Raw genomic sequence first — 18,733 nt, forward strand, 5'->3', positions numbered from 1 at the left:
GGGTGATGGCAATTTTTTGGGATGCACGCGGTATAATTCATATCGATTACCGTCCGTCGAAGCAAACGATCAATGGCGATTACTATGCAGCCTTATTGGACCGTTTCAACAACATTTTAAAGAAAAAACGTCTCTATTTAGTGAAGAAAAAAGTGCTCTTCCATTCCAAGACAATGCACGGATTCACACGTGCCCGGTACCGATGGCCAAATTCAACGAATTTTGCTACGAATTGCTTCTCCATCCAGCATTCGCCAGATTTAGCCCTCTGCGACTATTTCCTGTTTCCAAACCTGAAGAAATGGTTCGGAGGAAAGAGATTCACCATCAGAGAGCAGCTCATCGCCGAAACAGAGGCTTATTTTGAAGGGTTGGACAAATCATATTATTCGGCTTGAAAAAGTTGGAGAATCCAACAATCTTGGATCAAGTGTATCGAGCTGAAAGGAGACTATGTTGAGAAATAAAAATGAATCGATCAAAAAAAATGTTTTACTATGTTTTTCTAAAAACTTATTGACTTGTCCTCGTATATTAGGTTTTGCGCACAATGGAGGAATACTTGTAAAATTATTGCAGAAATATTGTAATAATGCAGCACCATTGCTGTAATATTGCAACGTCATTGCAATATTTATTATAAGATTTTTTACTATATAAATTTAAATATAAACATTGGAATTAAATGTAACATTCAATGAATACAAATAAAATACTTCATAATTAATTATGTCTTTATATTTTATAGGCGTGCATACGTAACGTGAATTATAAATTTTCAGTACTGTGCATATTGGAACACGGCCTATACATCTTACAATATATTTTATTATTGTGTCCATTGTGTATTATATTTAATCCTTACTTCTAATTGTTTTATGTCTATAAATTATAGGCACAATTCCTATGAATTATAGACATTGATTATGTTTACACTTTATGTCCGTTTCCACTAATTTAGACTTTAATCTCGATTCAACTTACTCTTCGTTTTTTTCTAATCTTTAGAACTAGAAAAAAACGAAAATAAGTTGAACTGAGATTAAAATTAATCTATATATAATATATATATATATATATGTATATATATATATATATATATTAGGAGTAGTAAAAAGAAATCCATTATTTTTCCAATAGATGGCTTTAGTAATCTGTATCACGCGTAGACGAGATACAGATTATATAATAATATATTTAGTAGAAATAGACATTAATCGGGTTTAATAATATTCGTAGTTAGAAACTAACCAGTTCCAGTCATTCCATTTTTCAGAAGAATATAGTTATGAGATTAGTCAGTTTCATAATTACAGATGTTATGAAACCCGATTAAGTGTGCCGTGTAAACGTGATCATTAATTCATATTCTTCCATTATGTCCAAATCCTTACTTTATTGGGCTGTACATAAGTCAATATATACAAGTCTTAACACTCAAAGTGAGCTTTCTAGCAGAGGCACAAATAGACACAGTGACAAGTTCATTCATGACAAGTCATGCATGTCTTGTTTTTTACTGATTTTTGAACAAGGATGACTCTTGTGTCAATTTGTGTCTCTCTTGCTGGAAATATTTTAAAAATACTGTTGCAACGTTGTTGAAGTAATATATTGCAAAAGAAGTCTTCGCAATGTTTCTGCAACATTGTATTGTATTTATATATGCAACGTTGAAATGTTGCAGCAATGTTGTTACAAGTTTCTGTACTGTACAAGAATGACCATAGTCTGTGCGCGATTAAAACGTTACATCTACAATTAAATTTGACGTAAAGGCGAATTAACCTGAATTTTCGGAAATTTTAAATTAGTAACTGTAGGATTTTTATTCCATATCTCCGTGGAAAAAAACGGTGACAATAGAATATATAGATCTTGATGTACGTGAAGTACGAGAAAGCGTAAATATTATTCAGCAAGCCTAGGAGACTAACGTTGTGGCATTTCGGATAAGTTTTCTTTTCGCGTTTCACGAATTACATTAAATAAAAAAGGTACGTAAAGTTTAGTAGTAAGATTTAAGCTAGTCTCACACACACTTTTCATAACAGTAACTGTAAATGTAATGTAGGTTTTTAATCAATTGCTTTGCTCGATTCGATCATCCATAATCGTAATCCCAACAATCGAGTAACGCGATTAATCGAAAACCTTACTGTTACTGTTAAAGTGTATGTGACTAGCTTTAGTCATGTCGTTAATCGCGCACGGAGCGCATTATAAGCATTAATGTAGAAAGGTAGTCACTTCTCAATTTGTAAAAATTTCCGAAGAAAAGAATCGAAATTCTTGGGTATACGTGTGCGTACCATCGTGTCACGCATTTCACACGTAGCAGCTGATTACAACTGAGCGCCCGCGTCAGACGGTATGTTGCACTATCTCTGCCTATCTTCCATACGCGACCTGTAATTCGATCACTATTTTCGCTTATAATTTAAAAATTAAGCTTTGGATAAAATTTGGAAAAATTGTCTTGCAATTATGTAAAAAATATGTCATTTTAAAAATAAATATTTGTTTTAAAATATCCTGTATATGAAAAACATTCATCCTCATTGTGCATGCTTTAAAATGCCGACAATAACCTGAAACTAATACTGAAACGTAACATACTATATTAATTATAATGACTGCAATGTTGGCACATGCGCGTAGAGGTTCCATGTAATCTTTCTCTCTCACACGCAGCTTGGATACATGCTTGGCTACAAAAGATATAGGCATTCCATATACAATATATATGCTCTAAGTGTAACAGCTTACAGTCAGATTGGCGAAGAGAGTTTTGTATATGTTCCACGAGAGTCTCATAATGATCGCAAATCGAGACGGACGTATTTCGTCTCCAGTTGGATGTTGCGTCATCCCAAATTTTTGTTAAACCGCCGAACTTTTTCGTACTTTCAATCCTCTCTCTTACAGATATACTTTATACGCATGCGCGAAACGAGAGAAAACGCACCAGGGCGAAATTAGAGCGAATCAAAGGAGAGTGAAGTGGATTTACCCGGAAGCCGCTGTGTATGTTTAGTGTACCGTTGAAGTGAATAGGAGATATGATAGGAGGGTGATGAGGGAACATACGGTGCTGCACACATTAGTATTGTGTGTATGACATATATGTACATACAGTGCACTATAAATGGCGGAATCAATTCAGAGAAGAGAATCACTATCCGCTCCACTCTCCCTTAATTCTCTCTGAGCCAATTGAGTGCGTCCTTTTCTAGATAAGAGGTACCCCCCCATTCTTCAAATTTCTGACAATGCTCAGTCTAGAAATACTGGCCCATATTCAGAACGCGTTTTTATCTCTGAAATTCTATAGTATACATAACGTAAATTATAGGATTAGCACACTAATATCGCTGTAAGCGCGTTATAAGGGCCACTGTGGTGCTCACTGGGCTCATTTGGTAATCACGAAAGTCTAGCAAGGACCGGTCGTCTTTAATATTGTATAATAATATCTTGTCGGTGTCTTTAACATAAAAATATGGAAGAAAGATTTAAGGCCGCAGCACAAATTCTTGCATAATTTATAATGCATAGTGCATAAGGGAATCAGTTACATAACATTTTCTCGAAAAATTAAATTAGAAAATGTTAGTACTAACAAAAACCCCTAGTCAACATGATTTTAATTTGTACCACTGATTTTGATTAGTAACACTGTTGAAGTAGTAAGGGGCTCCGCACAATAAAAGGAACAGGAAACAGAAAACAGAGAATAAGAATTTCAACCTATCAGAAATCAGGTATTGTGGAATACACAGTTTCTAATAGGTTGAAATTCTTATTCTCTGTTCTCTGTTTCCTGTTCTTTTTATTGTGCGGAACCCTTAAATTTGTAAAGTCGCGACTTACGGACTTACTTATGGACAAACTTATAGACTTACTACTTCAACAGTGTTACTAATCCGTACAAATTACAATTGTGTTGCCTAGAAGTTTTTGTTAGTACCAACATTTTCCAGCCTAGTTTTTTGGGAAAATGTCATGTAACCATATCATGCATTATACGTTATGCAAAAGTCTGCGGCTGTGTTCAGCGAAGTCAACAGTTGAGCGAACGCTTGTTGCTACTTTTTCAAGTCTAAAATGCTGATTGGACGATCTAAAAGAATACACCAATAACAGCGAGCGATCACTCAATTATTGAGTTCATTGAACACAGCCTGTGCTGCGGCCTTCAAGCGAAGAGTATAGATTCTTGCATAACGCATAACATACAAGGTATAAGAAATTCAACCTATCTTTATTTCATAATTCTTTATTTCATGGAAAGGAAGGAAATGAAGGACTTTGATTGGTTCATTTTCTTATGTAAGAGTGTGCTCTCCAGTTTACGATATATCTACACGAATTTGCATAGCTACATAAACATATGCACAAAGAAAATTATCCAATCGCATTTCTCTTATAAATGCTGTGATCCACTTGCTTCTTTCAAATGTATGAAACACTACGCTCCGATTGGTCCATTACTAGTCTGAATACAATTGCTACGTGAACACTTCAACCAGCCCATCTCTCGAGGTGAGGCAGTTGGAGTGAATCGGGAGTAAAACCGATGACGTATTGATGACGCAATCAAAGAGAGCTGGGAGCAAATGGAGCAGTTATATTAGTGCTACAAATGCTTTATAACGTTTGAAGCACTACGTGGCCCGCAGCCAAAGACATACATAAAATGTGATTGGATAATTTTCTTTATGCATATATTTGTACGACTATGCAAGTGTGAATATAGTCTTAGACAGGAGAAGAAACTAAGAAGAATTTAAATGTAGAACAGAGTTTAATAAAATTAACTAAAAAGTGAAAGAAACTTGGAAAAATTAAAACAAAGAGAAAGGATTAAAGTACTTGTTTTCGTTTAGAATTATACTTTTAACATCAATTAAGGAAATGCTTTAAACCACTGTATAGAAACGAATTATTTTTACTTGGAATTCAGAACATCGATATGAAAAAATGAATAAAGACAAAAAATGTGCCATGCATATCTATAATCTGTTAATAACATACATACATTTTTATTTTATATATCATTCAAATTGAAATTAATAAGAAATTAAAAAGAATAGAAAATTATGATTCTAACATGCTAAGAATATGGATGTTCAACTGTATTAACACAAAAAATGTATATATGGATATAATTGATTCATAACTAGCGTAATATCAATACTGATTGTTCGCTTGTTGTGTGCCTAATTTAAAATCATGATCAAAAATCAAAAATTGAATATGAAGAAAATTATACAGAGATGTGGAAAGTCTTAACTTTCCTCTTCGAAATATACGTCTTTCTTATTATATTACATAGTATACAGAAAGTCTAAAATTCAAACAGCCATAACTTGATGAAAATAAGCTGTACGATCACAAACTCCCGGTAAAAAATTTTTCATGCATGAATATATATAAATATTTATAAACATACAGAATTATATATGAAATATGTCCATACATTAATAATTTTGACAGTTAAATAATAATACATTCCTTTTTTATAAAATTACTTTTCAATTTAATAAAGATAATAATAATAATGAAAAGACATTTCACATTAAAAACGATTAAAAGGCTAATTTTCGCATTATTTGTTTTAGAAGAAATCAAGTTTGAAGAAATATCAAAAAATTACTGATATGTAAAATTATATATAATATTGGGTCACCTAAAAAGTATCCGCGGTACTTTGTCACTAGATATATGACCATCAACACACATCTAGTGACAAAAAACCGCGAATACTTTTTAGATGACCCAATAATTATTAATTATTAGGTGTGGTAAAAAGAAATCCATTATTTTTCCAATAGATGGCTTTAGTAATCTGTATCACGCGTAGACGAGATACAGATTATTAAAGCTATCTATTGGAAAAATAATGGATTTCTTTTTACTACACCTAATATATGAGCAAATTTTTGTTATATTTCTCCAAACTTGATTTTTTTCTAAAGTAAATAATGCGAAAATTGTCTCTTCAATCATTTTTTATGTTTTCTCATTATTATTATTTTTTTTACTACACTAAATAGTAATTTTACAAAAGAAAGAGAGAAAGACATATTTCATATATAATTATATATGTTAATGAATATTTATATATGTTTGTATATGGCATATTTATACATACTCATGTATGAAAAATTTTTTACCGGACTATTTTAAATTTATTTGAAAGCTTTTGAATTGTATTTTTATATATTATTGACTTTATTTAGAAATGAATTTTTCTTTTTTCATAAAAAAAACATTGAAAATGATAAAAAAATGCTAATTTTTATCTATTTCATCTCAATTTATTCAAAAATTTTAACATCCTACATAAATTCTGACGATAGTATCGCGAATCAGTGTAAAAAAATCTTTAAGATATACTACGGCACTTCGGAAAGAAAAAAAATTTTTTTTTTAACTGTGTAACTATTGAAAACAAGAAAATAGATGAGTATAAGATTGAAATGGTTAGGTAGATAAATAAAGATAACTAAAAAGCTAGATAGATTACAGATGAAGCTTTTATTGTGATACATTGATAAGTGAACAATTTAATTTACGCATTTCTGTCTCAAGTATTCTATATCAAATATTCAAATCTAATAGTATAAAGACTTAGTACGCTCGCACGGAATGCTAGAGATCCGGGTTAGACTCCCGACCGAGGTAATACTTGTCACAATAAATACATTTAGTTACAAATTTTCAGCATATTAAGATCTCTTTAGATGTGTATTGAGCATCAAATTTAATTGTGATATTATTACAACAGTTTAGTTACATTTTTAAGTCCGAAAAAATTAATTCTGCGCGCAGTTCAAATGACTACAAATATAGTATATAGCCCGTATTCAGAATGCGCTTTTATCGATAAATTATAACGTAAATTATAGCTTGTTAGTGCGCTGACATTGTAAACGCGTTCTGAATACGGGCCCATATGTATGCACATACATATACAGGGTGTCTATAAAGTATTATCACCTCTATATTTTGAAAACGGTTCAAAATTATGAAAAACTGCCGTGTTCGAGCATTATGAAGATCTACTTTTTTAAAGGGATCGAGGAGGTTGCCTCCCCAAGGGGGTGCTCCAGGGGAGCACAAAGTTAAAAATTTTTAATGAAAACTCCCCCCCCCTCTCCCATTGAAGCATATCATTTCAAAGGACATTAGAAAAGAAAGTTTTTGATTCAATACAGAAATCGATACATTGATCTGTTCGGGAGTTATTCAGTTTCAAAAATTTGAAAAATTCTATTTAGTTTAGTTCTTATCTTCAATGTATTGGATTTATTGCAGGATTTATTGGATTTAACTGTTCAAAATGAGCACTATTCACTTCTTGGCAGTAAAATAATCGATCCATAATGAAGAATAACAGGGAACCAAATTGCAAACGTTCTATCTAAGTTAACTACGCGAGAACTATCGATGTTCAAAACATTTTCAGCCAATTTATACTATATAGAGAAGTCTGGGCAAAACGAACGCTCTAGACAAAGCGAATACTTTTTTATTTTCGTTTATCTATCTGAGATAATGCCATTAGTTTCTAATTGTTGAAGGACCGACTAGCGACGCCATAAAAATGCGAAATAACATATGATTGCGCTCGTTTGTGTTTGATAAATAAAAGAAATTGTTTTCTTGTGATTTTCGTTAAGGTAAAGTACGTAGCTTAATTATTAGCAGTAATTATTTCTTAATCAGTGTGAATGATTTTTTATAAGAATTTTCTTTCTTTGAATATATATGTATTCGAGGTTAAAATTTTTCATTTATTGCTTAAACTTATTCTAACCTTTCCAAGTTCAAGGTTCTTTGGGCAAAGTAATAATAAAATGGGAGTAAAATGAATGACCCATCCTCTTTTCCCGATATGTGATTACATTGAGAAGACGGAGGGACAAACGATCTTTCGAGTAAATGAAAAGCACATGATTGTTTACATCTCACTTTTTTTTCTCATAACGCAGTATAATGTGTGTTCTGAAGAATACACCGACGCACCCGTCCGAACTCTACATCCAGTGCAGTCAGGGCTCATGAATTAATTTTGTCATTGAAGCACCTATTATAATGTTCGAATATAATGTTCTTTGCACATGAATTCGTGCACGAAGGATTGATGAATTCATGCACAAAGGATCTTGATAAAGGATTTTTTGTGCTCGAATTCATCAAAGATTTCCCAAAAGACAACATCCCATTTATTAGGTGTTGGAATTAATTCGTAGCGTTTTTAATAAAAGAATGTTATTTATTTCACATGAGCATTAAAAAAAACATTAATGAAAGTACTTCCCATCACTTGTAAAACGCTACGAATTAATTCCACCTAATAGAATTATTGTGTCCATTAACACAGCCTTATATCCTGTTGCATCATTTTTTCACACTGTTATTGCGTCATTGAAAAAAATCCAAGATAAGCACATGACAGTTTTGAGGTTTATGAAACATTAACTGGAACAGAAATTATTGACTTTGTATTGATCTCACTGGATGTAATATCTATATTCACTAATCCTCTAGATCTTGCAATAGATAGTATAACAAACAGATAGCATTTAATTTCTTTAAAAACTAATATTCTGTTCAATGATTTCATAAAAGTTTTAAAATTAATTTTGTCGTCAACTTTTTTTACTTTTAATAACAAAATATATCAACAGATCTTTGGCATATAGGATCTCCTCTGTCTCGCATCCTAGCCGAATTGCAAAATCTGGAAGAAAAATCGTTAAATGCAATTAATTTTTCCGACCTTATATTTTCGCTATGTTGATGATATCATTATGACTGCGCCAAAAGACCGAATTGATGACATCTTAAAAACATTTAACAGTATATACAATAAAAATTATATATAACAATTATAGTAAAATTAAAGTAAAATTATAGTATAACAATTTACAGTTGAGATTGAAAATAACAGATGCATCAGTTTTTTAGATCTTCTTTTAAAAATAGAGGATGACAAGGTTACTAATGATTGGTTTCATAAGAGCACATTTTATGGAAGATATCTTTCCTATTTTTCTAATCATCTTCCTTGTCACAAAATTGACTCCATATTTAGTCTAGTGAATAGAGCGATCCTCCTATCAAATCCTGTTGTCCATTAAAAAATCTGGAATTAGTCATCAATATTTTTATTGATAATGGTTATCCGCTTAATTTCATTTTCGTTAATATGAAAAAAAAATTAGACATCAATGGTAAACTGTTACAAAAGAAACTGCTACAAAGAAAAAAAAGAATTAAGGGAGGCCAACAATTCAGTCTTTAACTCAATAAAAAATTCTTTATATTATCTTTCACCGAATATCTCAATCACTATCACTTCATTCATCAACAAATCTGATTTTATATTATATCTCGATTTAAATGCTTGAATCCCTTTGTTAAAGTACATAAGAATAAATTCCTCAAATTTTCCTCAAAATGTTCTACAAAATAAATTGTAACAACTGCAAAGCTTCGTACGTTGAGCAGACGAAGAGACAGCTTAAAACTCGCATTAAAGAACATAAAAACAATATTGATAATGACCTATCAAGACATACAGTTATCATAGAATACATTAAATTATAATCATACTTTTAATTGGGAAGACACAAAAATTTTGAATGAATTTTGATTGAATTTGATTACAATAAAAAAACGATTTCAGAAATGTTGCATATTAAAGAATAAGACAGAAGCATAAATTCACAAAAAGATACAGAGCATCTTGATGAGTCTTATTATTATTTATTACATTTTTGTCTCTAACAACAGACAAATAATAACAATCTTAATATACTCTCTCTTGTCTGTTCCCGTACCGGCCTTTTCATTTGAATTTGTGCGTTTAACTGAGGAATAGTTTACATTGACTCCTCAGGTTTTGATGTAAGTTCTTTCTTTCTATTTCTACAAAAATTAACCGTTTCTTAACCCTCTGTTGGTAAGGTTGGTATAAAAATGATCCCACGTGTTTGTTTATTTGATATTGCGCATGCACTTTCTTAAGATTATGTGCTCGTTTACTAACTGTCTTAGCAGTTGAAATCGTTTATGTAAGTGGGAATATCTTCTAATTCTTGTTTGTGTCAAAGTTGTTCCTAAATAGGGTCAAATCAATCTCACCTTGCTATTAACGTTACAGATTTCTCTTAGTTTATTTCTTTCTCTTTCCAGTCATGGAACGAAATTTGTTATTCCTAAGGAGATACTGCGAGAGATAGAATGTCGACAAGAAGATTTTGATGAATATTTGAATAAGATTTTAGACGAAACTGACGAAAATTGTTCAGAAACGATAACGATATTTTATCTAATGACAATAATGAATTCGACGATTTCGATATAAAAGACACAACAGAGAAAAAGATAACAGAGAAAATTTTACTTGTGATCTAAATGATGATAGAAATTTTGAACTTGGAAAAGATAATGAAACAATTTGAACTGACTGAATATTTTATAATGATATTTGTTTACCATTTTAAGACTAAGGCAGTAAAGATTTTTTTATGAATATTGTGAATATGAATTTCATGAATATAACGTCTTTCTATAGTTATTTTAATTATATGTGAAGTATTTCGAGAAAGTAATTTATTTATGTAGTACTAGTAAAAACATCTTTTTGTTTAATTTAAAGTATAAATGTATAAAACTATGTATTTTCATCTATAAATAAACTGGAGATAAAGTTGTATGTCATTATTTACTTCTTTCACTTATTTTGTTTATGAATTAGATGAAAAACAGCACGAGGTCAGATCAATCTCACCTTGCTAGACATGTCTTGAAAGTTCACCTTGCCAACAGGTTAACATTATATTTTCTTTTTTAACAACTACTAGACTATAAAGTCAAAACTTTTATATCACTGACACGCCTGATTTTCGTTTAACAACGAAATTTTAATGAACTAATCAATTGTTTGATTAATCAATTGATTGAATTGACAATTAAATATGACTAAGGATTCAACACTTGCTTCGGAACTATTAATTAGTATGTACAACTTTCCCAATAATTTTATGTACAAGGAGCTCAAGATTTGCACATTTTTTATGGCAATATTATATTAGCGACACAATATTTTTTGCGTTATATCAAGATCGATAATATTATATTAGCGACTCGATCACAACTCATTATTGTTATATGCTGAAAAAGTGATCCGTGGTCACAAAACGTATTCGTTTGATTTTATACATTAAATGTTTTAATTATATTTAACTTATACATCTTAATTGCTCGATTATTAACCTGACTTTTTTGTATTTTGCTTTTGCATAATACGAGCGAATTCTATACTTTTATTTTAGAATAAAAAAGATTTTAATTTTAACTATGACATTTTTCTTCCCAAACCTTAACATATCTGCTTTGCTCAAACTTCTCCTACTGTTTTTCGCTGTACCTAAGATATGCGTTCACGGAAATGTTATTGTATAGGGTGGGCCATCTATTGGTACGTTTTTAAAAATGCGATCAAATGAGCATACATTGATATTTTTTATTAATTTTTTTTTGTTGTGAAGCTAAAAGTATCCGCGTCAAGAATGAAAAACGATTTCGTTCATGTGGCTCCCTCTACTGGCCTTACAGTATGCCATTCGGTCACCCCAATTATTAATGACATTTTGGACTATTGTTTTTCAAAGCTGGAATTGTCTCACACTTTGGGCCACAGCCTCAATATTCTCGGGTGTGCGCACTGTCCGAGCTCTGGGACCACTTCTGTCATCCACAAACATCCCTTTCTCACGAACTTTCCTCACCAATTTGCGTATAGCTCCTTCGGTGCTCCATATTTCTTTTCAAAATTCGTACAGTTTCGGCGACACAGCACTGACTTTGAAAATAAGTTTTTAAAATTTCAAAACGCTCTTCAAGAGAAAACATGTTGTTTCGTGCCGCGGACGGTATGACTAATAAACTGTCAAAATTTCGGGTCTGTAGCTCGTTCGGTGTTGCCATACGACGAAATTCAAAAACGTACCAATAGATGGCCCACCCTATACATGGATTTCAGCGCGTTCCGAATCACAACGGATTACAGCAGCTTGTAAAGATTTATCCTAAGGAAACATTTCAAGATAATTATTTAGTTCCAGCTCCGATGACGTTGACCTTGACATATGTTGACTCTAAGTAACCTCAGGTTTTAGTTGACAGTCGTTATTCATGAAAAATAGAGGTCTTATAATCAGAGTTTGGCGAAAGCGCAATTTCTGATTGGTTCTCCACCTCAATCCACTCGGTATTCTTCGGATAGCTTCATACATTATCGGAAAACGAGTGCGAAGAAAGAGATAGATAATTACAAACTGATGAGTAAAACCTGTGTTAAAGAGGTTAAAAATCTATCCGGGATCCCGGAGAAAGAGAAAATTAAAATTACAATTGCACAATTCGGTCAATTGATCAACTCGATTGGTTGTTTCAGGTATTATTGTCACGTATTGTCTATCACGTATTCTAATATTTTTTGTGCACGCGTTCATACGAGGAAGTAATATCTGTTATCTCTTTCTATCCGCCATTTTTTATCTACATTCGCCAAACTCTGATTATGGGATCTCTAGTTAAAAAGTTATTATCAAAAAAAGACTGACTTCTTTGAGAATCAAGTCAAAGTCACAGGAAGTCATTCGAGGCGAGCTATGTAAAGGGAAAGTTTTACTAATTTCTGTTTCATGTAATAAAAAAGAGACATCATTTTTCAAACTTTTTTGGTAATAACTTTTAACGAATAATGACTGCCAACTAAAATCTGTTGGAGGTTATAACAACACATATTGGGTCATCTAAACAGTATCCGCGATTTTTTGTCACTAGATGGTGTTGACCATCAATACCATCTAGTGACAAAAAACCGTGGATACTTTTTAGATGACTCAATATATCAAGGTCGGAGCTGGGTCCCCGAAACTAAATAATTACCAGTGCAATAAATCCAATACATATTAAAAGTAAGAACAAATAGAATTTTTCAAACTTTGACACTGAATAACTCTCGAACGGGTCAATGTATTATCCTCCATACGAATTGAATCAAAAACTTTTTTTTTTATGCCCTTTCCGATGATATATGCTACAATAGGAAGGATTCTTTTTTAAAATTTTTAAATTGAGACCTTCTGGGGCACTTCCTTCCGTCGGGGAGCAACTTCCCCGACCCTTTTAAAAGAACTCCCTCAAAATGATCGAACACGTATTTTCGTAATTTTGAATCGTTTCCAAAATATAAAGGTGGTAACAGACTTTATAGATACCCTGTATACACATAGAATTAGTTAAGCATTAAAGATCCAGCATCAACCATTATGGGCCTGTTTTCTATTGGTTTTCACATATTCGATCTGATTCGTAGGAAGCGTTTATATTAAGTTACCGTATGCCGTAATCTGTAAAAATTGACCAATCATCTTCAAATATTTTCTTCTTATAGTCGAATGAGAACAAAACACTTGACTGTGATTAATCAACTCTTACAGATTACGACATACGTCATAAGGTTACGAAAAATATAAACGCTCCTTTATTGTTCTATTAAATGCTGTTAAACAAAAAAAGGCTGGAAACGAAGAGCATCAGAATATATACAGGGTGTCTGGAAATAATTGCCAAATATTTTATGAGCAGATAGAGTGGATTAAACTGAATCGAAAAGTCCTCTACCATTTGGTAAATTTCCCCAATAGTTAACGAGATCTTAATCCTTAAAAATAGCCAAATACGCGCGCCCGCCCGGCGTATTATTATACACCGCCGCGAGTCTCCATCAAATGACGCGCTTGCCAAGCTATCCTCGCTTACCACTCCGCGCGCCAAGCGATCGGTAAGCGTATACACTTCGCAGTAGTAGACTGGGCGAGCGTATTCGGCTATCTTTAAGGATTAATATCTTATTAACTATTAGGGAAACTTACAAAATGGTAGAGGACTTTTCGACTCAGATTAGTCCGCTCTATCTGCCTATGAAATATTTGACGATTATTTCCAGACATCCTGTATACTATTCATCACGGCACGATGCAACACTGTGTATATCTAAGTAAATTGTCGTTAGCACAGTAATAAGTGAAAAATGTAAAATATTATAAACTTTATTTATTTTGTAATTAGGAGAGATATGTCACTATGTGTGTATTCAAAACAACGATCGCTCACTGAACGCTCAATGAGTTGTTGTTCTGAATGCACCCTATGATGGCAAACGTAAAAGAAAAGGAAAAAGTGATTGGTTTAAATGCGATGTACATTACATACGGAAGAAGATTCTACTTTGACATTACTGAAAGTAATAATACACTATATACATTGCAATTTCTCTTTGGCCGGATAATTATATCATTACGGTATATGTCATGCAAACATCATCGATTAATCCGGAATCTACTATATATATAGTTTGCGTACTATTTTAAATACAATATGCTACATTATTATATTATCACTATTAATATTTTTATAACTTCGCAACTAGTAATAATATTATATTACTATAGTTGTTATTTTAATATTTAATGCTGCTACTGTTACAATTATTACAAATCACTATTGTAATAGGTATTGCAAATGCAAGGTTGGCAACGTTACCTTATAAAAATAACTCACCGCGCGTTATCATTATCTTTTTCCTAATAAGTAACTCGTTATCGTTATTCCTTATTGATTTGCAAAAATAACTCGTTACCAGTACTCTCATTCAAAATGTAACGAGGGTTACTTTTTCGTTATTTGTTTTTCTTGATATTAATAGAATATTACAGTATTTTTCATTGGCACAACTCAGTACACATTAAAGTTGCATACTACATTAATCTGAATGTAAAAATGAGATATCTCGATTAATAAAATGCCTAAAAAATATTTTATCAAATATCATAATAAAATGTTGAGGATTTCGCGATTTAACTCGTTTCTATATTTTTATTAAACATAAATCTTTACATCACTAGTATACAACGGCTTTAAAGTTCATTGAGTGCGCACTAGTTCTGTCAATGAAAAATGCTACTATTGATTACTAGGTGCTTGAATTAATTCTCGCTGTTTTTTGTTACAAAAATTCATGTTTATTTCGTCAAAAAGATATCTAATATTTTATTCACAATATTATCCATCGAAAAGTACAATCTTTTCCCACTTTTCGGGTAAAAAATGGATTTCGCGATAGAAAAATTCAGATTCTTTCGAAACAATCCAGTTATCGAGCCATTTTTTCGAAATAACTGAAGTGCTGCTTAGAAAGACCATGTTTCATTGATCGACGAAATAAATGGTAATCTGAAGAAACGTCTGATGAATAGAGCGAGTGGGATAAGATCCCATCCAAGTGCTTCCAAGATTTCCTTCACTGATTCTACAACATGTGTTATAGTATTATCATAAAGAAGAATAACTTTCATATGTTTTGGCGTATTGCGGGCGTTTTTTTTGAGTGCTCGATTCAAATTCAGTAATTGATGTAGCGTTCAGTATTGATGATTTGACTCAGTTACAGTAGCTCATAGTATACTACACCGACTCCCACCAAATGATCCCTCTCTCTCTAAGTAAGTATATGTAGATAGACGTGTCGATTTGTTGCTCTATATTTTTCTGCCGTTTGTCGTTTGGGGCCCTTTGTTCAGATAATCTGTTAAGGGCTATAACGCTTGACCCTGTGCTGTGCTATCTTGAACTCAATCGAGACTTTTACGTTTTCGGAGTCTCGAAATTCACGGGGCACTTATTGGAATTGACTAACGATGAGTCTCGCTTTCTGCGCCTGCGCCACCGATCTCTGTTTTCGCCGATTACCTCTGGCACGCGTTTTAACGTATACGCATAAAGTCTGTCTATGTGTGTGTAGCGGCAATCAGCTGTTTACACGCATCTTACTGACTGTCAAATCCAATTCGGTCTTCGAAACTTTATACGATACGACGCTTGCTTGTGGAATCTGCAAGAGATTTTTAGAGATGGTCGCTGCACTTCATTATAATCGAAACTCTAAGCATGTGTTTCATGGACTGCATCCGCGCTTCCCCTGAAAAGTGTTTCTGACTCCGGTGCCTCTGGACTCCTCTGCCCGCTGTGCGAGGGTCATCTGAGCGAGTGTCTGCCTCGCGCTTCGCGCGTTGACAGCTGTGGCTTGGCGGGCGTGGCGGCGGACCTCATGACTGGAGAAAATGATTCGCTCATTTCTTCACTCCTGCAGATTATCAACATCGAGACCACGCTGCAAGATCTGACCTCGATAAAGACGCACTTATCCTTTTAATGTGCAGCACTTCACCTTATCTCTCAGCGAGGACCGACAGTCTCTGTTCTGTCACGCGGCAGCTCCAGGATTAATAAACGGAGTTGCGTGTCCGTGCTCTTGAAGTGAATGCAGGGAAGGCGGGATCTGCAGTCTCCAATGATGGCGGCTCTGATCTGGAGGTACGATTGGAGGCGCTGGAGCGGAATAAACTCAGCTCTGAGATCATTCACGGAGTCGTAGAACTCCCTAATGAGGATCCTCGTGCTGTTGTAGCTGCTGTTGCCTCGTCCTCCATGTCCCTGCTGCGGCCAGTAGCATGTTTCCTATTTCGGCCAAGAGTGGCCGCCCTCGCCATCTGATTGTTAAGCTGTCGTCGAGCAATTCTCGTAGCAGTTTAATTGGTTGCAAAAGAGCGAAAGGCACGCTTCAGGGTGCAGAAGTGGCGACTGAACTTGCAGGCTCTCGGATTAATGTTAATGAACTATCTGCTTCCACGCGGAAGATCCTGAGATGCGGTAGGGGAAGATCTATTGCATCGAGCATGGATAGGAAACGGTCGTCTATGTGCGGAACCATCGCGGCGAGGGCTCCACTATCATCCACATCAGTGTCCCGTGACTCTTTGCAGATGGACGTGTCCTGCCTGCGATGTTGATGGTCGATGTATCATTTGGAGGGATGACTGCTCTTCCCTTCTTTCGGTTCCTGTGGCGTCTGGATTGCTTTTGCAATCGATCGCTCATGGTCGTGATGTCGATCCTGATGCTAGGGGGCGGGCGCGGCAGAAGGATTGACATCATTCCAATACTCAGGGTGTTTTTTCTGGTACGCTTCGGGGCGCTTCTTCTTCTGAAGCACTTCGCTAGTACCACGTGAATTACCCTTCTCCCCCACTTCGCTGAATTTTCTTGTCATTTCTCGCGGGGCATTTATGCTCTTATTGCCATGTCGAAGACGTGGTTAAAGCCTCACGCCTCAAGCCGACGTCCCCGTTGACCTTTTCAGTTACCAACTCATAAAGTATGATAGGGTTGGGAGGAGTGGGGAAGGGATTGATCTTTACATGCGTGACGGCCTTAATGCGAGAATTCTTGTTTCAACGCTTGAGCTATGCTGCGGTCATAACTGCTGATATGTGTTACTGGGGCACGGGGGGGGGGAGGAGATCGGCCTCTTTTTCTGGGCATTGTATATCGACTTCCAAACGGCCACTTCGCGATGTTTCAGGCTTTGAGTGTCTCCTCCCCTCTCACTCTTCGATGATTGTCATGGGCGATTTCAATGTGAATCTGAATAACCAGTCATTTGATGTGGACTCCTTGCGGGATTTTTGTGTCAGCAATCACCTATGATACCGTTTTCTGATACCACACCGCAACCTCTCACTCTCGCTTTGATCACTGCTTTGTCAGTGATCAAGCGTTAGTTAAGTCATATCGGCAGCAAGTCCTCTCCTTTCTGTCAATGTACGATCTCACTGAGGTCTCTCTTGACTATAAATACCTCCGTCTTCCTCCTTAACTCGTGACTACTCCTCTTATAATCTGGAGGCATTACAGTTCTTTATTGCCTGAATAAAGGTAATATACTCGCTTGACCTTGATGTTAGAATCAACATCTTAACTAAATATCTGCAGGAAACGCACAACCGTTACGCTCCGCTTCGGACATTTCAGGCAAAAAGGCGTCCTGCTCCATGGTTAAATCCGTTCAGACTTTTTATGCGCAGGCATGACGCTGCCAGATGTTTCGCAAACAACCTTTTCCTGCTAACTTTGACTTCCGTACTCTACGTACGGTGAATCAAAGGTTGAATGAATCACCTTCTCCTTTCCCTCTGGAAAACGTCCTATGTTATCCCTATTCCTAAAGTCAAGAATCCCTCGTCTCCTTCGGACTATCGACCATTTTTCTACTATGTTATCTTTCAAAAATTCTTGAACGAATAGTCTATGATCAACTCACCTCCCATCTACGTCTTTATTAACTTCTCGATCCTCTCCAAACAGGTTTTCGGTGAGGCAATAGCTCTAGTCAAGCTCACTGATGATATACGGCTGGCCATTGATCGTAGAATAGTAACTCTACTTATTTTATTTGACTCTTCCAAGGAATTCGATTCAGTCAATCACGGTCTTCTGCTACGCAAACTTTTCTGCTTTCGGCTGTCTGATCCTGTCCTTGAATGGTTCAGATTCTACCTGACAGGTCGCTTTCAATGTGTTAGGGGACCTGCCTCTCCAATTGGACGCCCATCTCCGCAGGAGTATCGCAGGATTCAGTGCTCGGTCCCTTATTATTTGCAATGTTCATATAATCTCAGATGCTTTTTCCGACACTGTAATCATATCCTTTATGCCGATGATCATCAAATTTATCTGCATTTTCCTCCTGCGGAATTGAGTCCTCGCCTTGATCAGGGAGGCCATTTTAGCTGTAGCGCGGTGGGCA

At 34.7% G+C, this 18,733-nt stretch overlaps 1 protein-coding gene across 1 annotated transcript; it reads left to right on the top strand.

The window, feature by feature from the left end:
- The first annotated feature begins 1,157 nt into the window (after positions 1 to 1,157).
- LOC147910807 (uncharacterized) lies at positions 1,158 to 17,965 on the top strand. The gene is made up of 3 exons (XM_087409765.1): positions 1,158 to 16,298; positions 16,415 to 16,495; positions 16,537 to 17,965. Exons 1-3 carry the CDS (start codon positions 16,196 to 16,198, stop codon positions 16,935 to 16,937), a joined length of 585 nt encoding a protein of 194 aa, XP_087265891.1. The 5' UTR covers positions 1,158 to 16,195; the 3' UTR covers positions 16,938 to 17,965.
- Positions 17,966 to 18,733: the final 768 nt, after the last annotated feature.

This window comes from Acromyrmex echinatior, chromosome 1, assembly GCF_024713525.1.
Source record: "Acromyrmex echinatior isolate Ae372 chromosome 1, ASM2471352v2, whole genome shotgun sequence".
Taxonomy (NCBI): domain Eukaryota; kingdom Metazoa; phylum Arthropoda; class Insecta; order Hymenoptera; family Formicidae; genus Acromyrmex; species Acromyrmex echinatior.

Bases quoted from the DNA above. Each gene is read 5' to 3' on its own strand.
- LOC147910807 (XM_087409765.1), top strand. From the start codon at position 16,196: ATGACTGGAGAAAATGATTCGCTCATTTCTTCACTCCTGCAGATTATC. The intron at 16,299-16,414 runs AATGTGCAGCAC...AAGTGAATGCAG, and splicing joins AAAGACGCACTTATCCTTTT to GGAAGGCGGGATCTGCAGTC. The intron at 16,496-16,536 runs GCTCTGAGATCA...CTCCCTAATGAG, and splicing joins GCTGGAGCGGAATAAACTCA to GATCCTCGTGCTGTTGTAGC.